At 43.0% G+C, this 25,350-nt stretch overlaps 1 protein-coding gene across 2 annotated transcripts in view; it reads left to right on the forward strand.

The window, feature by feature from the left end:
* HUNK (hormonally up-regulated Neu-associated kinase) overlaps window positions 1-25,350 on the forward strand; it is a 57,706-nt gene that overhangs the window by 2,558 nt on the left and 29,798 nt on the right. For both annotated transcript variants that reach the window (XM_030477256.1, XM_030477257.1), the window contains exon 2: window positions 16,904-17,196. In XM_030477256.1, the coding sequence (XP_030333116.1) occupies window positions 16,904-17,196 (293 nt within the window). The remainder of the gene's footprint in view (window positions 1-16,903; window positions 17,197-25,350) is intronic.

A 25,350-nucleotide genomic window follows, 5' to 3' on the forward strand; every position in this document is an offset into this window, starting at 1 on the left:
GTGCCTTCTGAGGAATCTTGGTGAACAGCGGACCAGGTGCTGGAGAGTTAGGTACAACAGTGCCAGCATCTAAGCCCAGGGGACACCGATGCTCAGCACAGACCTCCTCCTCCAGACATCAGGTGGCCAAAGCCAGGCTGGAGTTAACAGAGCTGTCTGAGACATGGCATCAATAGGTGCGTGTGACAGTCGCCTGCTTCCATCTTTCCCTACCTACCTCCATCCCTAAACTTCTCTTGTCTCAGGGGAAGAAATCCTCCGAGAGTGACGCCATGTTCCTCCAGAGTCTCTCTGGAGGAACATCTCTCTGTAAGAGATCTCTCTGTAAGGGCCTAATGCTGCATCTCCTTCCATGGAGTGAGCCAGAAATTGGCGGTGTGTAGTCTTCCAGTCTGCTCACTTGCAGAGGAAAAGTTAATCTGCAGGAGTGTATACTTAATACACTCACTAGTGGAGTTCAGCAAAGCAAAATGTGGAAACAAAGCCATCTCCCATGGACAACTTGCTGGATCTGTGTAATTGCTGCATTTTTCTAAGCTGATGTTTTATGAGCCTATTATTCCAGGATTAGCGCCTGCATGTATTTTGAAAGCAAAAAAGAAAAAAAGAATAACACAAAAAAAACCCGTGTGATTTTTGTCTTGTAAAGTCAGGGCAAGTTGAGCAAGGGTATTGCTTAAATGTCAATAAAATTGCCATAATAGTGTAAGGTAGAGGACTTACTACTAATATCTGGCAGCCTGGGCCCTTACGGTCACTGAAATATCTAACTTCAGTAAGGGGGGCCCAAACAGGTTTTGATTTGCAGCAGACTTTAGCAACTCCAGAGGAGTTAATGTGCATTATTGTTTCAGAAAATGGTGTGTTTAGCAATGAAATCTGTGGATTAATGAGTCCCCAGCTAGGCTTGGATCCATCGCACTGACACAATGCATTGTACAGAATCAAGGCAATGTGGGGTGGGTGCCAAAAATCTGCCATTACCTCACCCTGAAATTGCTAGAAGCTATAAAGGTCTTCAAGAGAGCATGAGATGTTATATACTGTGGGCCAAATGCTAGTTACTTCGCCAGCTGCTTCAAGGCCAGTTTGATGGACCTGTGTGGCACGGGAAACAGCAGCTCCTACAAGCACCTGGGCACGAGAGGGTGAGCTGAGCTGAGATTTCTAAACCTTCCCAATGAATGTCCTTAGCATTGGACTTTGAATCAAATCTTTTACGGTACTTCTTGTGGTTTATGTTGCCATAATGTCAGGCATGTTATTATTTTCTGGGCTTGAAAAATGTTTGGTAGTGCCTGATGCAATTATGTGTATTTTAGCTGAGCGCAGGAGAATGTTGAACAGATTATTCTTTCCATTGCTTTTGAATATAAATATCACAGCCTATAATCTGACATTTTTGGGTAAAAGGCTGATTTGTCAGATCAGCTCAGGCAGTCTTTATAGCTAATCCTGAGGAAACACAGTTCCTCTATGAAGAGCAAGCCAATTTCGGTTTAAATTGTGGCTCTGAAGCCCTGCTGAGTTAGCTGTATTCAACTAACTTTGGGAGCCTGTGCACAGTATATATACTCTAGGATTGTTTCAAGCCTTCTGCATGGGACTCAGAAGGGTCAATTGCCAAACGACAGGAATTGTGCAAAGGCAGATACCACAAAATAATAATTTCTTGCATTTTTAGAGAGCTGAGATTATGTTGCCATCACTGAGGTGGGGGTGGTACGAGGCTCTGTTCATAGACCAATTAGATAGAGTTATCTGCTATGGCACCTGGTGAAATGTCCAAGTAACTCCATGTAACGTTGCGCAATGGCAGTGTATCAACAATACATTGAGCAAAGTTGTTATAAACACACTTGAACTGAGATTACATTTAACTACTTTTAGGTGTAATCTTTAGCACTGCAATAAAAGAGTCAAGTTGAATCATTTGATTTCTCATCCACCGAAAAATTTGTTTGTGGTTTTATTTAGCACTATTGTTAAGCTTGGGAAAGGTACACTTTTAGTTACAGTTAGTCAAGTGGCTTCTGCAACAGTGGGAAGCAACGGCTAAAAATACAGTTTACCAGCTTCTTCTATGAAGGCAAAGCAATTAATATTAAAAGTGGCCTTTTCACAGAAGAGTTCATGTTCAGAATGCATTTCTGCATAAAAGAGGTTAAAAAAAGAAGAAAAAGAAGTATATTTGGGCACCCTGGAGGTGCTGGGGTGGGTAGGTGGGCAGAGCAGCCACCCTGCAGAGAGCTGGAAATGCCTTTTTTGCCCCTGATGGGCCCTCCTAGAAGGAAGGAGGTGTTTCCAAAGGGTGCCTGCACAGCTGTCGCCTGCTGGTGGGATATTGTGCTGTGTGCATTATGCAAAATTACACAGCGGCACAGCAGGCGTGTTTCCGTGTGCAGACATTGTACCCTGACTTCACCTTCTTAAAGCACTTTTCCATGAGCTTTTACCACTGCAGACCCCTCCATCTTCTTCTCTGGTAGGATGGAGGGGTCAGCCTCTCACCTCAGCCTGTCAGGACCTGTTACCCAAAGCAAAGGCTGGAGTGATCAGTTTTGCGCAATTTCCGTCTTCTAGCAACTGTTTAAGAGAATATAGGCAAGTGGGCACAGAGAAATATGGGCAAAAGTGGTGCCAGTAGACAACAGCAGATGTTACAGTGCCATATACACAGTCACATGTCCAGGTGTTAATTTTGTCCTGAGTAAATTCACGGTTTTCCCGTGTCTTCCACCACAGACTTCAGGGAATGGAGACTTGGTGGCCAAAGGCCTCTGGGTGTGTTGGCAGGTGAGATCTTGCGCCATTAATGCCCTTGGTAACCATGCCTCCCCTGGTAATATCGCTGTTCTTCATCTGGAAAACCAACACTGGTGAGGGCTTCCCATTGAGGGCTTCTGCATTGGGACTTGCCATTGTCAACCTTGTACGTGTCTCAAGACCTAGGGTTGCCCAAGTAGTAGAACTGGCTTAAAATCCAGGAAATTTGGCATATACTCATATATAGTTCTTTACCTTTGTCTGATTTACGAGTTTTGGGGGCCACGAGTGTGTGTGTGTGGTCATTTTTGCTTTCCAACTGTCTTCCCAACCAAATGGGCGAGGAACTTGCTTCATTGCAAACAAAAGTTGAGTTTCTAAGGTGGTCACCGGTGTTTCAGTTCAACCCTCTCCTTTTTTCTCCCCCAAATCTTGGGAGGTTGCAGGTAAAACTGTGAAACTTGGAATTCCTTCATTGCTTTCAGTGGTTCAGAGGGTAAAGCCACGGGATTTTAATTTGAAATTTGATCTCTTGTTTTATGTTCTTCCTCCAGTAACACTTGTACATCAGTTTTCTAGATGTGTTTGTTCTTTCACTCTAGGTATTTAATCAGTAGTTCTCTTCTTATCTGTTTCTCTACGTATTTTTACATTTTATCTCTATCCAGAAGAGCTTGTTTTGAAAAGTGCTTACTGCAGATCTGCACAGTGGCTTTCTCCCAGGATGGCATTCACTTTTATTAACAGCTGCCAACTGTTGCACCTGGATGATGTGCCACTCAACTATGTGTACTGAGGGAATAAAATGAAGGTGTTTCTGCAGCCTGAATTTTGACATTTCCTTGCTTCAAAGTGTTTGCTTTTACAGCTTTGACACTATTCTTTTCACAGAGGTTTTTTGTGTGTGCGTGCAAACGCATAATTTGTATAGAAGCTACTAAACATATGGTGTTGTTAACATATGATACTTCAGAAAGTGATGGACAGTGTCATGGTTGCAATAGCATCAGTGAGGACCAGAAGATTGCTGTGTCAGCATAGCGTTCCCCTGTACATGTTATGGAGCATGCAAGGATTTGAGCATAAAGCAGAATAAAGCCAAACTGCTGATGTACACCTACCTCTCAGTTTATTCCACCTGCTAATAGTTTGTTTATCTGGAGAATAACCAGTTGCACCAGGCACTTCTCATAAACCCACGCTCTTCTCTCCAACCCTTTTCTATGTTGCATACTTGGTGTAATAGGCTTTAATAGGCAAGAGACCCTGTTCATTAGTGTAGTCTGTCTTCCAGGAAGATTGCTTTAATATTTTCAGCTGTAGCTTGCAACTTGTTCTGCAGTGAGCTGAATTGATGCACATGTGACAGTTACTTATCCTCTTGAGATAATCTGCTTTCAAGTTTACATTCAGCAGTTTTAAGGACATCACTAACAGTGCATGTCAGCAATGTGCTGCTTTTCTTACAGACTGTAATAACTTTAGCGGCATATACAGGATTGAGGGAAGCCGAGTGTTTAGGTTGAATTTACACCAGGTGTAGTTCTTATGCCACGCTCACATCTGGATTCTTGTATTTGTTCTTGTAAGTTTTGTATTTTTAACATATTTAATGATATGTAAAGCTGTATGCCTGCTTTTGTAGGCATGTGTTACCTATAAATGTCATGGTAATTAATACACGACTTGCTTTCTACATCTTGTAGTTAGCCATGTCTCTTTTTACACCAGTGAGCTGCAGAATGCTCCCATAGCTTCATGCGTTTCAGCAGATGTAATGCATTAGGCGTCTTTACAACTCTGCTCTCATGAGTTATTTGTTGGCCTGTATTTGGGAAAATGGAGGTTATTAATGAGCAGCACTTATACTTCACAAGGTTATAACCCCAGAAGGAAAGCAGTTGTGAAAGTGTGACAAACCTTTTGGTGACTGAATTGTAACAGTCTGCCTAAAACCCAAGCTGTTGTGTTGTTTGAACAACAGTATAAAATGAGCTGAGAGTTTATGTGCTGTCTACATGACTCTTCAAGGTTGTGTAGAAGCATGTAAAACTGTCCAAAGCCAATGACTGGGTAGATACCAGCCAGAAGGAAGAATTAGGTGGATTGCAGTGTTGGTGTTCACCTACCAGCATGGGATACAACTGAACCAAAACAAACTGGCTATATTCAGACCGTCCCAAGTACTCTTCTGCTTGCACTGTAGCAGCACTTTGCATGACTTCAGCTCCAGATTGGCTTAGCTATTATAAGTAGAAGAGCAAAATACCCGAGTACCTCAATTCTTTGGTTCTGTAAAACAACTTCTGCAGTGCTTCTCCAATGATTTGTCTGGTGGCTGATCTCCCTGAGGGTATGAACTTCATGGTTCCAGTGGTTTTGGTGGGCTGATGGAGGTTGTGCTGATGAAGAGAACCAGGTAGGTTTTTCTAGTAAGCTTTACTGGAATAAGAGAGAAGCCACCATCACAAGCGCGACTCCAGGGCCCATGCTAGAACAGAGGTACCCCTTTCTAAGCTGAAACAGTGTATCACTGCAAATCACAGATCAACACTGTGTTTTGATCTGCGTTTCATGTTGGTGCTAGCAGGGAAAGGGCTCAAACCTCATCCTCATGGAAATGGTCTGGGAGGAGTTACCATGATCCCTCAGTGAGACCACCTGCAAAAAATTAACAGAAAGCTGGTGCTGCCCTGGCCAAAGTCTCCTTTTCTGTCAATGCTTTGCTCCACTATTGCACTGCGGAGCTATAGGTCCAACACCTTTAACTCTAGGACCAGCAGGGCTCTTTTCATGTGCAGTGCAAGATTGGTGCTACTGCCACTATGAGAAAAATCGCTGCAACAAAGAGAACTAAAAAAAGCTAAGTTATATATAATAAAGTTCCTTTGCTCTCTGCCTGTTGTGGAAGATTGTCATGGAAACATTTTTTTCGGAGAATAATTTTATTTTCTCCGAATAATGTCCATAGAGCTAAGAGAGAGAACATATTATTTATATGTAAAAACTTTATTGGAGACACCTTTTTCTTGGCTCCCAACAGTTATAAATGCTTTATCTGCTGTGTTTCAAATCACTACAAAGGAGAATATTTCCTGGGTCTCAAAAGCAGTGGCTCTTGGGGTTTTGTTTGTTTGGGGTTTTTTTCTTCCCTAAATATAGCTTCCATAAAGCTATATTGGTGTTGAAGCACTTTAAATCAGGGACACTTCTATAAGGTGAGCTATGCATTTGATCACTAAAACGAGACACGGGGACTATTTAATATAGAACACATTACAAGTCCATGATCAGGAAAATGGGAAGCGGCATTAGTCGCCAGGTGTCTCCTGTAGGGTTTGGTGTTGGAGGAATGTCATTTGGTATCATTCGTCATTTGGTATCTGCTTTTGCTTCCCCACATGTAACCTGAGATCTTCATCCATCTCACTGTGACAGAAGTTTTCAGCATTAGCAAGGCAAGTTCTGGTTTATCAGAAACAGCTGGATGGGATACGGTTCACTTGCAGCCAGGACATCAACCGTGCCTTGCCATGCCTTGGCTCCAGTGGCTGCCTCTTGTCCCAACAGGAAGGCCCTATTAGGGCCACATTTAGGTTGGGAGGACCTCAGTTTGTCATGCTGGCCTCCTCCAGGTGTAGTTGTGAGTAGCCATCAACTTCTGTTGATTCGAAGTACGGACCTTGCTGGTCTGAACAGGTTTTCCATCTGCCACAGTGACAAGTCAGGGTCCCCCATGCGCTTGTGTGACAGGCCCTGAAAAACGTCTTTCCTGTTAGCTGATCATACCTCGAGTTCAAAGAGTTTTCACATTAAGTGCTGGGTGGTGTTTCAGCATGTCAGTCTTTACCTTATAATGGAGGTCAAAAAGCCCTTTTCTGAAAAACAGCTAATACTTGGAAAGTGATACTTGATGAACATTTTACATGTCAATGGCAGGACAAACCCATCTGTCCCAGGCATTCAGAGACATTCATTATCCTTGCTGGGGATGTCTCCAGCCCTGAGGCTGGTTTTGACAAGCTCCTAAGGATTTCTTTTGGAACCTCTTTAGTGCATCCTGCTGTATCTCTGTGTCTGGCTTTCTGCCACCACTACTTCCATCAGTCTCTGCATAATCTCTCTTGACTTGCATAGATATCTTTAGAGGCCAGGGAGGTAAAAATCTGCTTCTCTCCCTCAAGGATATGCAGTTATGGCTACCCTATTAATTAGGTATTAATCTCTCTGACCAAGAGAGCACTGAAGGGTCACTGGAATTGATTTCTTTCCACCAAAGGCGAGACAGATCCCCTCCATGACCAGCTCAAAACAAGGCATGCATTCCTTCCCATGGACGTAGCCATGCAGGTTCCTGCTTCCCAGGCTCCCAGGCTGTGCTCTGACCCTGTGGCATCCTTGAGTTGTACAAATCCTGCTGTTTTGGACATACAGCATTGAGGAAAAATGCAGTTTGGAGAGGTTTCTTTTCAGGGAGGCTGGGTAGGGGCAGAATTGAGGCACCCCCCCTTGCCTCAAAAGCATCTCCTGCTGGTCACTGTGCTCTAAAGTTCTGGCCATTTCAGGGGGAAGAGACACTAGCAGATAAGAATATGTCTTTCAGCTGTTTGAAAAGGAAATGAAGCAGAAGATGAGGGGAAGGGGGCAGCTGGCTTTATGGAAACAGTGGAGCGGAAGTATGTCCAGGAAGGGATAACGGTAGTTGCCCATGAAGTATGGTATGAAGTTACCCATAAATACAATGTGAAGTAAAAAGCGTGTTGAAGAGGAATATGGCTCTCCTCCACTGGAGCTGGTCTGTGGAAATGGATCATATCGGACAAGGCATTAGTCATAAATCAGCAATTATCCCCTCTCTTTTTCCTTTCTTCCTGACTGAAATAAGAGGAAAGGAGAGGAAGAACTACAGAAGTATGGGGAGTGCCATACAGTATGGAAGGCAGAGCGTGGGGAAGCCCTGATAGTCTTAAAACCTTGCTGTGGTCTGCCATTGCTCTTAGGATAGTGGGAGCAACCCCATAGTATGTCCTTACAAACACCAGTGCCTTGACACATGAAAACTTGTGTCTCCCCATGGAAACGCTGATTTGACTGTGCTGATACAGCTGGCAGCAGAGCCGTGGGTGAGTTGGGTTGTCTGCAGCAGCATCAATATTTGTGTGACTCCTTATGACACTTCATGTCTTCTGCACTGTGGAGCTCCAGCAAAGATGTCAGAGAGAGCCGGCAAAATTTACATCCCTTGATGTGACTGCTGACAGGTTTCAGAGTGTCTTGCCTAGATCAACCCCCATCTTCCTGTGTCGTGCCTTGTCCCCCACCACTCTCTGCAGGGACCAGAGACTCTTCATGTATTTACAGGCACTGAACCCCAAAGGGATCAAGCAGTCATCCAGCCTGATCTCCTACAGAATACAAGTCCCAGTATTCTCATCAGGAGTATCAGTATCAATGTTTTGCTGAGCTATTTGCATACCTTTAAAGGGGGGAGGAATTTAAGATCTGCATCATCTCTACAAGATGTTTCTGTCATTACTTCACGGTACCTAAAAAAACACAGATTGTGCATATAGCCTGTGTTTGCGCAATTTACCTTTCAGGAAGTTAATTTTAATTTTATTAGATTAAAGAGCTTTCTGTTATCAGAAATATTTTCCTCATGTAGGTACTTGCAGAAAATCATCAAGTCAATGCTTAACATTCTACCTTCGGTCAGTTACTACAACAAGCAGTTCTTGGACCTCAGACTGTTCCTGAAGCTCTTTTCAGAACTCTCTCCAAATTTTTAACATAATTTTGTAATTACTAGCACCAGAACTGGATGGAACAGATCTAATAATAGACCCCAGTGCCTTGGACAGGTGTAATTAATACCTTTTCTTACTTTAACAAATACATCCTGCTTATGCTTTTAAGGATTATGTTTAAGTTGGCTGTGGCATCAAGAGGGCTTATGTTCATTTGCTTATCTAAAGTACTCCTGCATTCTTTTCTGCATTGCTTTGGGTTGTAGGTAATGGTTAGATGTTCTTTTTATGCGCTGGCAATTTGGTTCATTCAGGCTACCTTGAGTCTGAAGTGTATGAGTGGGCATACTCAGAGCTACTTTCTTATTTGGAAGAATTTATATTTCTTTGGGGGCTGATTTCAAGCTTTCCTGACTGTGTCTAGTCTGCCAACAGAGAGAATGGCCTTCTGCCTACTGAGACATTTATCCTGGACTCATCTCTACAGCAGCTGGTTTTATGTATTGCTAAGCCCAAAACTCTTGGCTTGCACTGTCAGACACTCAGAAGAAAAGAGAATACTTTAATCAAAGTGACTCCTCTCTACCATTTTTGATTCCTGATTTTACTGATGTCAGAGCAAATACAAAAGCTATATATTCAGCTGTCCTACAAAGAGTAGATACAAGATATCAAAGATCAAGTGTGAAGCAAAGAGATGATACTGTTCATTTAACATAAAAACTCAATGCATCTCTAATTGTATAGCTGGTGAGCAGCCTTTTCACAGCGCATGTGTGTGCACATGCATGCACACATTTAACTCAGCCTCTGTCCCCCCTATTCCCTTTGTAGCAAGCAAATACAGAAGGTATCAGATTGGCCATCACTGCGTGGTTATCCTTTTCTACCCGTGATAGATAGGACTGACTTTATTCTTGTGGGAGAGTCTGCCTTTACACATTGCTGTGGGTTTGGATGGTTGCTGGCTTCCTTAGAGTGAATAGCTAAGCTATAAGCAGTAACAAGAGATTACTTTCTTGTGATACTTTCAGAAATGCTCTACGATTTTATTTGAAAGCAGTTCCTGAAAGGTGAATAGGATTCTAACATTTGGTAGTGGGCTGGGAAGCCGAGGAGGATAGCCGAAGGGAGTCCTTCCAAAAATGCCACCCGTGGAGCCTCTTCGGATGGGTTCTCTGAATTGGGTGGTATGGTAATGTGGCAGATGCCTCACATCAAGCATGTTACTGTTCTTACGGTTTCATTGTGTGCAGTCCCAAGATGAAAGTTAAGTTTGTGTTTCTATGGTGGTGTCTTGACTCATCCATGTCCAACAGTCCAAATGGGAGAGGTGTGATTTCTCTGTGTCCTGAGGGGAACATGTATGGTCCTTTCTGAAGGTGCACAGTTTATTGATTCCAGGTGTGCGTTTGTTTGGATGATCCTTTTCTTCAGTGCTTTGTTTCTTAAGATATTGGAACTCGCCATAATAAAAAATATTCCTTTGTTGAACTCTAAAATTTGCTAAGCTGCAACAGCTAAAGGAGAGAATAAACACTACCCAGTGAATGAAGTTGGCATTTTCTAATCCTTGGATTTGGATGTGAAAAGCAATTTGTTATATTCCTGGCTGGTTAGTTGCCCAAACTGAGATACTCTTGGAGGGATTGCTTTCAGGACTGTGCTGACAATTGTGCAGACTTCAAAGTGAGGTCTGTTTAATATAATCTGAATTGGCCACCCAAAATTACCAGTCGGTTTTGAAAACTAAGCTCAGATTTTTGTGGTGAGAACAGTGGTAAATACAAAGCAAGTGATGCCAGACAGCTATCACTGAATGGAAGGAAGAAAAGAAAATTAATTCATTGCATGAGCCGCCTTGGGCACTTCAAAAAAAAAAAAAAGCAAGCTGAAGATGGGCTTGCACTAATGATGGCTGTAAAATATCAACATTGTTTGGCTCTTAGTCTCATTCTCCTGGCTAAGCTTAAACTAGATAGCAAAGGTTTGTGGGTTTAGGCGCAGAAGTCCAAGTCTCAGGCCTTCCCGTTGACTGACCCCCAGCTGCAACCTGTAGCCTGTGGCTCTGAACTTCATCAATGGTCAGGGTGTACCAGGTATCTATGGCCTGTGGCCCAGGACAGTGCTGAGAGTCGGCGCTGCTGCCTGGTTTGGCATCAGCTCCAGCAGGTCTGCCAGAAGTGGACTCTGGCAAAAAAAAAAAAAAAAAAAGGAGTAAAAAAAAAAAAGAAAAAAGGACAAAACAACAACAAAAAAAGATGGAAAAATAAAAGGGGGGAGGGGGAGGTATTTGTCCCTGCAATAGTTGAATAGTCTCCGATAGCTGAAGTTGCTTCCCTTGTGCTATATTGGTCTCCTGGCCAAATCCCACAGTGGTTGCTGGATTCTTATTCAAACCAGTTTCCTCTCAATTCAGCTGAAGCTCCTTTTGGCAGAGGTCTGCAGGAACTGCCTTCCTCTTATTTAAACTTAGGAGAGAATTTGCAGAGGGAAACAATTCAAGTGGTTGGGTAAGTGGAGAAAACTCCTTAAAAGTCCTCAAAATGTCATTTACTGATCTTGCAAGGTCACATGCCATGTTCTGTTCTCAGTAAAGTTAAACATGTTATAACATTATTTGCTAAGCTGGCGCCATTACTGTGAAACTGTTCTAGTTGCGAGCATTTGATGTTAGTGTTGGTCAAGACCTCTTTACTTTGACAGGGCAAACAGGCCACTGAGAAAACCCATTTTCTGTCAAACAGGAAGGCTTGCTGCCACTGAGGCGCATCCTTCTGCCAAGAGGCAGCCTGTGCGAAGACATCCAATCTGGCAAGCAGGAAACCTGAGGCTGAACTCAGACCTGGGTTCCCTAAGTGCTAATGTACTGAAGTCGTTGTTGGTCATACAGTTGTTACTTGCTTTTTATTGAAGCGGAATCATGACGTGTCTTAACTGGTCAAAGCTTGAAATACACCAGCCAAAGTTAAGTAGAGGGATAGATGTTTTTTTTGCAAAACCATGGCTTGAATAAAGTTCTTTGTAGGATTGGTCCGAAGGAAAAAAATAATCTCTTGGTAAGACTGAGCATGTCTGCTGGGTAAGCAAACATCTTCCTTTCACTAACAAAAGCATTACTACTTCTTGACCAGTGATTTTTCCAAGTGTAACTGACGGGGTTATAAATAGCCAGGAGAAGGGGATGGGGAGAGGATGACTGACTTCTGCCCACTATGCACCTGGAGGTTCCTCCTGCCCGTGCAGCAGAGCTGTCACCAGCTCCATGGGCTCAGCGTGCTCTTGGGGCGCAAATCTGGGGAGCTGCCCCACTTGAAATGTGCCTATTGCATGGACATATGAACACTACGCTGGGGCACGCTCAGGTTGTGTGTGAGCCACCTTCCATGTTTTGTTGCAATTTCCCAGGTCAAGGCATGACTGTTCACAAAGAGGATGCAAAATGTATCTTCTCTGGATGTAGCAGTGATCTAGCAACCGAAACCCTGGCTCCCAGGTTTCTCCAGGCAGCGTCTGGTCCTTTAAACTGTCTCTTCTTGCTTTTTCTCAGGGCCTTGCTGTGACTGTTTTTGTGCAGTTTGGTGTCAGTCAGCTCCACCCCCCCGCCTTCTCTTGCAGATTCACAAACCCTCCTAAAACACTAGCTGGCAAAAATCCCCTGCCTGTGTGTGTCAAACACGTGCCTTTGTTTGGGTGATGACACGTGCCTGTATTTGCCGATGGTGTTTTAGCTGCTTCATTCTGTGAGCAGTGTCACCATCTTCTCTTATGCGGAGAAGAGTGGTGCTTACACTTCCGCCTCATCTCCGCTTCAGTACGCTTTAGCCCAACCTGAACTATTTTAGTGCGACAATCAAGAGAAGCAGCAATTGCTCATATGATGTGTCACACCATAAACTTCAGGAAAGTAATTCATTCCAACTGTGTAATTCTAGGACTTAGGAACCAAAAATATGGCGTATTACTCATCTTCTTATCTCATAACACAGAACAACCCAAACCATTTATTTATTGACACAGCAAAGGTTTAGCCAGTGTTGAATGTCAAGTGCCACTGTTGCTACGTATTCAGAGTAATTACTTACTTTAGCATTTATTTTTTTATTTCTACACCAATATTTACCCAAGATTCGGGTCAGGAGACAGGCATGATGCAGAGACAAGGAGTCCCTACTTGGAACTTCGGAGAGCAAAGCTGAATAATTGGTGTGTCTTGAGTAGGCTATGAAAGCTCGAATGTGTTTATTTTATGGTTATCTAACATCTATAGTATTTTCTCTACTGAACACTTTTTTCCTTCTGCATGAATGAAATTTTCAGGTGTATGCACACACATCTACACCATATAGGAGGTTGTGTATATTAAATGCATCTGGGCACATTCAGTCCTCACTTAGCTTGGTCTAACTCTGGGTAAACTCAAGATCAGGGATATTTAGCTAAGTCAACCCTGGAGTAATTGAGTATGTAGTTTGATCCCTAGATTTCCTCTATATGCCTCAGTAAACTGTAAATCAGAGGAAAATCCAAGAAACCCAAACTAGCAAAAAGAAAACCCCACAGGAGCTCTGCCTGAGAGTGCTCACCCCTTTGCCACGGCCCTTGTAGCGTGGGATGCATTTCATTTGGGAAAGCAAAGTGATTCTGCAGGAGCAAGAACTGCAGTGCAAGGGAAAGGGCACTGACTAGGAGGACAGGAGAATAAGTGAAAGGAGTAGTAAGGAAGAACGCCTGGGAGGCACAGAGAGGAACAAATGCTAGAAGGTGTTATGGAGAACATCCATATAAAAGTTGATAGGCTGCTTCTGTGTTTGGATCAACTACAGTGTTTTATCTTTAAATATAGAGAGGTTTTTTTAAAGACCCTGGCTTTTGAAGTAGTCCCTGAGATGGGGAGGGAAGGGCATCTGTCTCGAGATATTTCCTAGGTGCCCTGTGCTGCAGCACAGATCTAGAAGGGGACGCAAGGTCCCATGTGCGTCTGTCCCAGGAGCAAGGAGTATCACACCAGAGTTTCCTGCTGTGTGTGGGAGATGAAAGTCTGCCACAGTTTTACTCTTCTCTTTCCCATATGAAAAGCTGTTGTTCAAACAAAACTGCTGTTTCCACTTTTGTCAGCTCTGTCAGCTTTGGTGGATCTCTTGGACCTGATGCAAAGGCCTTGAAGGGGGAAAGGTAGCTCAAAGTCAAGGGTAGGTCTGAAAGCAGCTTTGCTTGTCTGGTGGCATAGGTAGGGTGCCTGACCAGGTATCTGTCAAAATCGAGGAGAAAAGTTGTTGTTAAGGCATAGAAAACTAATTATTTGTGATAGTGAAAAAGTCATCAGGTAGTGACATAGCTGGGTTTGTCTCCTGGGTTTAGGTGGCTGCCTCCGTCTTCACAGCTGTGCTCAGCCTAGGCAGCAGATGTGGACACATGTATTAATGTGCTTCTTTTTTAGTCAATGAATTGGGGAGGATGACTTACCAATACGGATAACACATTTACTGCTCCATAGTGTTAATACTCCATGTTTTGTATCCTGCACCTGTGGAAAAAATCAGTGCTTTTTCTTTTTTTTTCTTTATCTTTCTTTCAGAGATAGTGTTGTGCTGCCAGCAAACAATCTGGCATCTTATGTTTCTATAACCCATGAACTGGTTTGACATCACCAGAATAACTTCTGTGGTTTGCTGTCTAAATAGTCCATGCACACCTCTGTTTCTCAGTTCCATCTCATTAGATGGAACAACATATTAGTTTAAGACTGTTTCCTTGGTGAATCACCTGAGGCTTTCAAGAATGATGGAGTTATACTCTGATTTACCTGTTGTCTTATCTTACAACTAAATGATCTTTCTTTAATATGACTAGTCAGGAACGTAGCTTCCAGGAGTTTAGGGTCCTGATGCTGCTCTGGGCTTCACCCAGGCAGCTGTCTCCTGTGTAGTGTTCAGCCTTATTTCTTTATCCAGGGTATTTCATCAGAATGATCTGTTAGCAGCAGCAATTTATCCAGCTAATAACGTGCTCAGCAATACTGACTTCTGGCTCTTAGGAGAGACTGTGAAGCCCAGTTCCTCTAGTTTTATTCTTCAATTCCTCTGCTGATAAAACTTGACTTTGATTCAAGGCGTTCATGTCAAAGGGTATGGATCTATTTTTGTTGTCATATTTCCAGACCATATTTTTTGTGGCTTTTTTTCTCCAAAGGAAAACCAAAATGCTCAGTAATTTAACCTTTCCTTTGCTTGCATAAAAAATAAAGGTAAGGCTAGTTGGACTGGGAGCTGTCATGTGTTTGATGTGTGCTTGGCACTTTCTCAAGCTAGGAGGGCGGCCGGATACGCACAAGAGAGACATGGAGCTCCTGGAGCAAGTCCAGCAAAGGGCTACTAGAATGATTAAGGGTCTGAAGCATCTCTGCTATGAGGAAAGGCTGATGGAGCTGGGTCTGTCCAGCCTAGAGATGAGAAGGCCCAGGGGATCTGGTCAATGTTTATAAGTATCCAAAGGGAGGGTGTGAAGAGGATGGGGCCAGACTCTTCTCATTGGTGCCAGATGATAGGATGAGACGCAGTGGGCATAAACTAAAATGTGGACAGTTCCCGAACGTGAGGAAGAACTTCTTTACTGTGAGGGGGAAGGAGCATTGGAATAGGTTGCCCAGAAAGGTTGTGGGGTCTCCTTCCCAGGAGGTATTCAAGAGCTGTCTGGACACAATCCTGAGTAATGTGCTTTAGGTGACCCTGCTTAAGCAGGGAGGTTGGACTAGATGTCCTCCTGAGGTCCCTTCCAGCTTCACCCATTCTGTGATTCCATGAATGAGTTTGTCTCCTTGTTGCCAAAGCCCACTAGCCCCAGTGCTGTGGACTGTCATGATGTAGTTTGCTGTGAGTAGTTAGTTCACGAGCAGTGAGGAGGGATGTTGTACAAGCTGGAGATGGAGGGAAGCCTCTTGGGCTAATGCTGTTTTCTGGGTGTTAAGGCTAGGATAAATAAAACTCTTGAGGTTTTCCCCCCATTTGTTATTCCTTCTCACTGTAGTAGTAAGGTAATGTGGGGGATCCTCCAAGGCCAAATCAAGACAGACAGCAAAGATGCGGATGCAGCATCTTTGTGCCTCAGTCTGGGGGCAGATATGGCATTTTCTGTGTTTTTTGTTGGACCTGTTCCCAGGCAAACAAGATTCTTCCACATCATGTAAAATTCAGTGTCATGCAGGAATACCAAGCACCGTGTTTCCCCCCCCATCCTGACAAACAAGCAGCTGTCAGTTGGGTAATGATGGGTGAGCTGAGGGTCTGCGTGCGTGCAGTGAAGGACTTCCTTTGTTGTAGAGCTCTGAGGAAATGAGGAGCCTGGGAGAAGGATTTCACGATGCCTTTTGTTGCTCAGCTTGGCACAAGCTGTTAAGTCTTTGTCTGGTGCAGATGACCTGGAAGTCTGCAGCACCCGATCTAAATAAGAAATCCCAATAAATAAAAAAGTAAGTGTCTATAAATTTGAGACAGAAAAAGGAAGATACTTTTATTGCGGCTGTTTAGTGAATCCATTAAAACAATGAAAGGAACCAGATTCTTTAGGCATAGAACAGAGCGGTATCCTAGCTGGTCCCAACCTTTTGTTCTCATGTGGCATTCTGCACCAGCAATGAAAAGGAAAACACTTGGATAGGCACTAGCATGTGCTGTGTTGTAGACTGTGGTACAGAGACTCCTTAGTTATATTATGTACTTTCATGATAGGGTTCAGTTGACTTGGGCAGCTGTGAGCACGTGTGCCACTGAGAACTTGCATTAGAAAAACAGAGTTTTGCAGAGTTGCTTAGTTCTAGAAGTCACAAGGGGATCATCTTTCCTGTACATTTTAAAAAGGGGGAGGGGGGGAGAAGTGCCAACAGAGTGGTACCAAAATTATTTTGTCTTTCATAGTATGTTTTTATTCTGTTTAATCATGCAAAACTAACACTTGGCAAGTGTTAGAAACTTGCCATGGAAGCGTATCATCTGAAGTCATATATCTAAAGCCAGGAAATGCCAAAAATGAGACTTAAAACTTGTAAACACCAGGCTGAAGACTTTCTGGGAAAATAGATAAAATAAATGCCCAGCATTAAGTGTGCTAAGAGTTTGGGTATGGTTAACAAGATTGTCTCCTTTTCTTTTTTACCTATTTGCTTGCAATAACTTTTGTCTGTCATCGAACAAGGGAATAAACAAAGAAACTGTCAATGGGATTGGAAAAACAGCTATTTCTCTCTATTTCTGTGACCTGGGGAGTTGTGCCTGAAACCATGGTGTATCAGTTGAGACTGACATCCTTTTGATTTTTTTTTTTTAATACAAGGTTAAAGCAATAAATCATCAGTGTGACTGCTAACAACCCCCTCTCCTCTGTTTGTTCATTAGGTGGCAGTGAAAGTAATTGACAAGAAAAGAGCCAAAAAGGACACCTATGTCACCAAGAATCTGCGACGGGAAGGGCAGATCCAGCAAATGATCCGCCACCCCAATATTGCTCAGCTGCTGGATATACTGGAAACTGAAAACAGCTACTACCTTGTCATGGAGCTGTGCCCTGGTGGCAACCTGATGCACAAGATCTACGAGAAGAAGAGACTTGAGGAGCATGAAGCACGCAAATATATCCGGCAGCTTATCCTGGCAGTTGAACATCTGCACCGGGCAGGAGTAGTTCACAGGTAATCTTAAAAACTCTCTCTGGTAAAAATTATCTCAGAGCCTCCAAATGGTATTTTGGCATTTATTTTATGGTAAGGAGGGTTCCTTATAAAAACATATTCCTGACAGCTTTTTTAGTAAATCTTCATGATACTGTTTAGATGCCCATTTTTTAGATGTTATAAAGTATCTGCAGAAGGCACTTGAGTAAGTGTGTAGCTTCAGGCAAGCACATGGGAGCCATGCTGACTCCATGTCCTGAAAAATAAGCCTGTGCTTTGCTAAAGGAGGGATCTTTCCCTGTAAGCACTATTTTGCCTCTTCAAAGATCTGTACCAACATTAACTGATGAATCATTTTACTATTTCTTTGAGGAGGTGGTTGTGTGTGTTGTTTTAGTGGTAGAATACAGCAGTATAGAGAGGTGAACTGATTTGCCCAAAGCCTTGCAATGACACAGCTGGGATGAGGCCTAAATGGGACCACAGAAGTCCCTTGCTTCTGCTGCTCTTTCCATTTGTTATATTGCCTCAACAGGACCGCACAAGTTTGAAGACTGTGAAGTACAATGCAGACTATGCAACCATTCAGTTCATCTCACAGGTAGAGGTATCACATGTGATTTCCTGTCCCTGTACCTTTCTCCGCCTAGGGGCTCTTGGCTGCTGTGGACACAGGAGGATGGTGGGCTGCGTGGACCTTTGGTCTGACCCAGTATGTCTCCTCTTCTCTTCTTAGGGTATTGCCCAAGAAGGAGGCTCCACTTTCTAAACTGGGCCAACTGGTGTTAAGTCTGGACTCCCATATACTTCCCTTATGATGCTGAGCAAGTTGTGTATATCCCATCCTCTTAGGATATGTAGGCATGTTGTAGGAGTTACGACGCGTGAATACTTTGAGAGTCTGGGTCTTAATTTTCTTGGCTCCACTGAGTCTGTGGAAGATGGGGAGCTGTTGTACACACCCTTCCACAGAGCTGCTGTGCAGGCAGCTGGCAAACTGCCTGAAGGCAGCCCACAGCCAGCTCCTCCAGCTGTGCCCAGCTGTGTGCTGAGCTGCCTACCGCTGTGCAATGCTGTTGGGTGCATCTGGCTTGGTGGAAGTCCATGTGCTCTGAAAACTGCTTTTTTTGTCTTGAATCTATCTGCGTCTTTCCTGTGATCCATTAGGGATAGGTATACATTGTCAGGTGTATCAAGTGACGTCTTATCTCAAGCTAAATTTCTGGTACCACTGTAATATAAATATTTGAGCAGCCAGGTCTATTCTGCAGATTCGCTCTTAACAACTGACCTGCTGACCTCTTTAAATTATTAACCCCACACTTCGGGCCCTGGAAAAGGAAGTCTACTTACTGCTTTAAGGGATCAATTGATATCCAGTATGTACAGAGAGAGAGGAAGGAAAAAGGTCAAAGTTTCTGAGATGGGCAGAGAAAAACCTGGCAGGAACAGATGAACATGTTTAGCTTTTAACAGCAATACTGAGTTCAGCAGCAGCAGTTCCTCTCCCTGAAAAATTTACCTTCTGCATAGTGGCTGCAGTGCTTATGGGGGGTTGGTAGGCTTGGCTTTGATTCCCTTCTTTTTCAGAGAAGATTCAAACCCACATTTTATACAAAAATAGCTTGTTCACTAGGTACAAGATAGAGTCAACAAATGACTGTGGTGGGAAGAAGGCAAGGCTTTGGGTTCCACAGAGAACATGAGCCCGAGGAGCTTGAGTTGCCATACAGATGCTGCAAGCTCACAGCCATTTTGGCCCTCACACTTCTTTCTCTCTGCTGTCTCTGTGAACAGCACAGCTTGCAGAGACTAAAGCATGAGGGACCTTTGTGAACCGAGGGAGGAAGCAGCCCTGGAAATACTGACAGGCTCTGCTGCATCTGGCAGCTGAGATCTGTCTGTCTGGCCCCGTGGCAGTGGATTAATCCTTACCCCAAAGGCAGAGTACTCCATCCACTCTATTTCTCAAATCACAGTGCGGCACAGAGATTCTTTATGGGAGTCTTCCATCTGGATAATGAGCAAGTCCAATTCTGCTCAAACTGATAAAATTTGACAGACTCACAGGCAGTATATCTGCAAGTATTTTCTCTGGCTTAACCATTGAATGTCTTGACTTACTCTGCAAACAAAGTATGTAGAGCAGTGTAGAGATTCAGGAAAAACATTGGTGGCGTGATCCAGATTTATTCTCCTGGCTCTCCATAAGCAAAAGAGGGAGTGAGAATAATAGTTACCCCAGGAGTTGTCCTTCAGCATCCTGGGCTTTTGACTGTGGCAACTCTAAAAACAGACTGAAGAGGGGAAAAAATAGTGCAGAAGTCTGATTCATTCTCACCCTGGATGAAATGGCAGTGTTCTGTTGTCGTTTATGTTGTTATTTTTAAAGCAGGTAAAAATAACAGCACTTTCATCTATGTGGTGATCTGTGGGTGTTTGCATTCACTGAGTGTGAAACAAAACACGGCATCCTAGGCCAGAAAGTGGTCTGCTGTTTGTCTCTCTCCAGATGCCTTCATCGTTCACACTGAATAAGGCAGAACATTGGAAAGTGTTCACTGACTATTTTATTACGAAAAATTACTGGATTTGTCTGCATTATTCAGGGAATAATATAGATGACTTACCATGTTCTATAACTCAGGTTGGAAAAAAGCCAGATGAAGTAAGTTGCATGAAATTTGCTTACATTATTTGATGAACATAACTTGGTAAGCTTCATGACGTACTGTCAAGACTTGGCATGGTAGAAAAGCCTTCTGAAAAGAGGAAAAGAGCTGGGGCCCAGAACGCAATGAAAATGCTTCTGTTAAGAAGCACTAATGTGTTAACAGCCTAAAATTAAAAAAAAGCCAAACAAACCAAACCTTCAAGAAACCTCATTTTATTTAGAGAGGTTAAAAAACCCAAGCTCATGTTTGACTGTATAGATGTATTTTAAATTGTAAATATTTTATCTACTACAATGGATGAAGACTGCAAGTTCCTGAGTGCAGGAGCTGCATCTTCAGTGAGGGGTCTCCAGGCTGCAGAACTCCTTGGCTGCTCACTGATAAAAAAGTAACTATTCTATATATAATTTCAGGTAATCATTTGTGTTTCATTCCTCCTATCAGGAAAGCTGCTTGGTTGCTAAAAATATACTTGCAACAAGCTCAGCTGTGAATCAGGTAGGAATATTTATCTTTCCCTCTGACAGAGGAAAACAAACCCAAATGGCAATATCTGGTGAAGCTTTCTCTTTTTAGAGGGTGTTTACACAGGCCTTCATGCTGTCAAAAAGCAGAATGAACAATAAGCCCCTTGGGAGTGTAAGGACAACAGAGAAAATGAAGTGAAAGCCTTGGTGCTTGCCACTGCATCCCACAGGAAATTCTCAACAACCCTTTCAAAGTAATTTTAACAAAATTCAATCCCATTCAGTGCAATTACTGTCAGGATGTCAAAGAAAAGAATTTAATAATGTATTGGTAGCAAAGATAGCTTTCTGTATTCCCCCCTTTTTTGCCTTCGTGACAGCATATTTGTACCTTCCACTGCCATTTTGTAATTAAAAGCAGATCTGGAGTTTGAGAGACACAAAAAAACCCCACAGGTTTTAAGCATAGTTAATATGTTTTCCCATGATCTCTTTCCCTAGCAGAGGAAGGTGCTGCCATATGATCCAGTTGCTCAGAGTCTTACAGGGTTCCTGCTTTGTTACCCGCTACTTTGTCATGTTGGCTTTGATAACTTCCATCCTATCAATTTTAAGTGCCAGTAGTCTGCCTGCTGATGCAATATTTATGACAGATCCTGCACTACAGAAAAAAGTCTCCTTTTGAAGTGCAGAGCTGGTTTGCCTTTCTACTTTATGTTAGATTTCAAAATTACCTTTGGGCATTCTCTCTTGGAGTACTCTGCTGTAAACAAACTAAATATCATTTAGTGAAGACAATAGACTGAATTCCTCTTTTATAGAGGCAACTACATTGAATTCAGTGATGTTGTGTCTGATAGAAGAATCAGGCTCAATAACTAATATTTTGGTAAAAAAGCTTTTGAAGTGTATATTGACATGATGATGAACCCAAATCTCTGCAACCATTCCAACGCACCTGCGGCTTTTGCATGGACCTACAAAGTGGGCTTGCAGGTTGGGTAGTTAAGGAGTGATTTAGTGAAATTTTTTTTGTGGTGCTGTTCTGATTAAAAATAATAGGCAGGAGACAGCAGCTAACAACGTCTGCTTTGCAGCTGCTTGCTGGTAAAACCTTTCTTCTCATCCCTCCTCCCCCAGACAAGAAATGAAGTGTGAAATGCAAAAACTTCGATTTTGCGGTCTGATGCCTGCAATGGGACTGCATAAGCTGCTTTCAAAAGCACGCTGAGCTGGCAGCTAAAGCTGGGGTAGTTCACTCAGTGGAGCAGGCTTGTGTTGCTTGGTGGAGGCACTGGCTGGACTTTGGGTTTCCAAAGTGGTCTGTGAAGCTCTAAGCAAAGGCAGAGACAGATCAGCTCCATCGACAACAGAACAAACTCCCAAACAAACTATCTGATGGAAAAGGCTTATTTTCAAGTAGACGCTATGCTGCTAGCTTCACAAGCTGACAAGGCATGAATATATGCTGATTCTCCACATTGTGGTACTGCAGCTTGGTCTTTCTTGAGTGACTTCATTATTCACAGATTTGACTAACTTGTACCATAGTTAGACACTTTCAGCATCATGAAACTAACTCAAGAAAAGGTAAATTTTTTTGTTCTTTTAGTATTTTATCACTGGGGGTATTTTGAAGTTTTTCAGCAGTGAATGCCAAAAATTTGCTTAAAGGGAAAGAAAAACCCCTTTAGTCCTAGTTTTTGAGGGGCTGCGACCGTAAGGAGAAAGATCAGATTTAGTTCAAGGAGGGAAACTGAAGGTCTCCAGCAACTGTGTTTCTGTAGCTGGTAACTCTCATTCTTCCTTGCAGTATACAGCTATTAAAAACATTCAAAAACTCCGCTGACTAAAATAAATAAGATTTGCTTTTATTTGTTAAACAATTTATAATATAGTGCATGAAATTCAGGGTTCCCTAACACTTTCGGGTGCAATGTACTACTTTTTCCATTGCAATGAATTAACGTAAACGTTCAAACAAAGCAGCAACTGAGATAAGCCTCTTTGTAAAAAATGATTAAAGTTTGAATTGGACAGAACTGACATAATAAAGTATTTAGGAAGTTTAGGGAAATCGGTCCTGTCTGCAGGATAAGCCTAAGGCAGATATGTAATTGGATTGTACCGCTGCACTTTTTGTCAAAAAGAAATAGGGGGTAATCTGGTGCATCATTAAAGTCACCTAAAGTATTCACTGAAAAACCCTTCTGTCCTGAGGCCATCGATCTTGTCCAGACACACAGGCTCTATTTGCGCTTCTGCTGTCCTGCAATCTCTGTGTGCTGCAGGGTATTGGGCTGCCTGAGTATCCTGTACAGCGCCTGTCCACATGTCCACATCTGCACAGCAGCAGTGCAGCAACTATAGCTTAGTCTGGGGACTTTTGGTTTGGTTTCTCATGCTTTTGCTTTTCATTTCTAAAGCTGGTTCAAATGGAATCTTCTTGTTAGGTTGTATCAAGGAGTGAAAACCTGTTGTCTCTCTCCCAGTGTCACACTCAAAAGTGCTTTCATATTGTGGGTTGACAAAATATGATGTGTATGGACTATTAGATCAGTTGCCACTTACCAGCAAATCTCCTGAGAACAGACATCTGGCTAAACATCTTTAATTAACCAGGTCTGATTGCACTCTATACTGATGCTGTATTTAAATTCTTAGGTTTTCCCTCTGATAGCTTTAAAATGCCCTGTAATGTTTACCTTTAGTTTTAGGGTTTTTTACCTTGAATCCTTTTAAATGTCTGGTGTTGATGTTTAGCCCTCATCACTCATTTATTATTCTAATTGTCTGCATGTCTTTTCTCCTTAACTTACAGCTATCGTCTTTCCCTTTGCTTGCCTTTATTTTTAAAGTCTTACCTCTTTTTAGCTGATGTTTACTCTGAGCTTCCAAAGGGTCCTTCTCCTTACTTTGAGATGTTGTAGTGACTTTGCAGTGTATGGCCCGAACTGGAGCTCCATCTGCTTCTGTTGTTTTCAGTTTAGTTTTGGTTTTTTGGGGGGCTTGGTGTTTGGGTTTTTTTGGTTGGTTGGGTTGGGTTGGGTTGTTTTCCCCTCTTTCCCATACTTTTTTTTTGGCAGTCTCTCCTGTTAAATTCCCGGCCCCAATATCTTTCTGGAGCCTAATTGCACTGTCTGTGAAAACCTCCACCTGCAAGCAATAAAGACGTGAGATATGAAGAAATAAGCCCTTTTTTGGCAGCGGAGGGAAGCAGAAGTGGGTTGGTCTGAATCCATCTGGCAGGGCATGGTCTCCTTGTATGAAGCCATTTCTCAGCAGCAGTGGTTGCCTTACAAGGGAAGCTCATTTTGGAGGACATGGGGCACATGGAGTCTCCTGTGGATGAGGAGGGGGACACCATGGGTACCAGCTCGGCTCATGGCATGCACAGCCCTGAGCTGGTGCTCACCCTTGGAGTGGGAGCAGGGCTGGAGAGTGGGCTCTTTGTCGGCTGGGTCTTGGTCAAAACATGGCCAAATGTGGTTGCATCTCTGCCACGGTATTTGAAATCAGCTGTCACTTTTAATGTGGCTGGTTTCGTTAAGTTAACACACTGGGTTATTGCCAAATGAGGGAACATAATCCCCTTCTCCTGTCTCTAAGGCTGATGCTTTATTGTCTGAGTTAGGTTGCCTCTCCAAGAAGAGGACTGGTGTAGAAGGCAGCCCTCTCCTTAGGATGTGTTCGCCTGAACACTCTAGCAAAGCCTGGATGTTGCCCCTGGATACCTGAAATTGGCAAAATATTCTCCTTCAGTAGATTTATAGAGTATATTTCCCCTATTTCTTTTCCCATGGGAAGCAAGGAAAATCTGAAAGAAATGATCACTGGTGTGTAGAAACATCTGTTTGGAGAAGTCTTTGTGGTCATTTTAATGAAGTGAGTGGCATCCGACCCGCAAGTACTCTTCTGCCTCAGGTTTATTTGAAATGCAGCATGGGCATAGACTGAAACAGAGAGGAACCTTTTAAAAAAGGCTTGGAGTTGATCACAGCTATTTTTCTTTCTTTCCCATATCTTTTCTTGTGGAAGTACTTTGTTTGGTTTGGTTGGTTTACTTGTCTAATTTTATTAAGTTTTATATCTTCATCTGTAATAGGGGCATCCTTCATTAATCCTTTTGCCTTACAAAGGCAAAATACCATGGATGTCACTGACTTACCATAATTATAGCTGATGGCTTTACTATCCAGATTTTTCCAAAGCGTGCTGGGAGAAGCATCACTGCTTCTAGCCTGAGCTATTGATATTCCAGCACGCTCATTGTCAGAAATGTTTTATGTCTGGGTGGGGGAAGAATACTTGTGATGAAGACATGGCCAACTGCTAGAAGTCATGGAGAAGTGTAGCAACCTAAATGATTTTTCGTATTAATGCTTAGTTTGTACGGTTTGGGGTGGGGTTTTTGTGTGTGTGTGTGATCTCTGGGATATTTTTCTTGGATAGAACATGTATATCCAACATTAGGAAAGTGCAGCCATGTTCTTAAGTGATGGATGTTCACATATAAAGCGAACAATGCTCTGAAGTGCACATCAGAAGAAGGGTCAAGTCATCCTGTACAAGGATACCACTTTAATTTTACCTTCTGTCTCCTGAAACTGGTCCAGGCCCTGATCTGCTGAGTGGCTGTGTGGAGTCAAGCAGGGTGGCACAGTGGAGAGAGCACTAACGTGGCACTTGGCTTTGTTACTGGCCTTCTGGATGTCATTTCAATCCCTCAGACTCAGTTTTCACCTCTAGCATATGGGAGTACCAGTGCTGACCACATCTATAAGGAGTCTGTATGCTTCATCCCCAGAGAAATTTGATTCTGGTTTCCCTGTAGACAATAGCAGAGGACAGATGTTTGACTCATCATATCTCTGCAGAAGAAGGTTTATTCTTCAGCTGTGACCAGTGAAGAGCCTTTGGTTGTGAAGAGTAATGAGAAAGTGACCTCGAATTCCAAAAACACGTTTGAGATGTTTCCGGTGTATTAAGATTTCTGCAAAATTTTAAGTATGTGAGAAATTTGAAGAACC

This window comes from Strigops habroptila, chromosome 2, assembly GCF_004027225.2.
Source record: "Strigops habroptila isolate Jane chromosome 2, bStrHab1.2.pri, whole genome shotgun sequence".
NCBI classification, from domain to species: Eukaryota; Metazoa; Chordata; class Aves; order Psittaciformes; family Psittacidae; genus Strigops; species Strigops habroptila.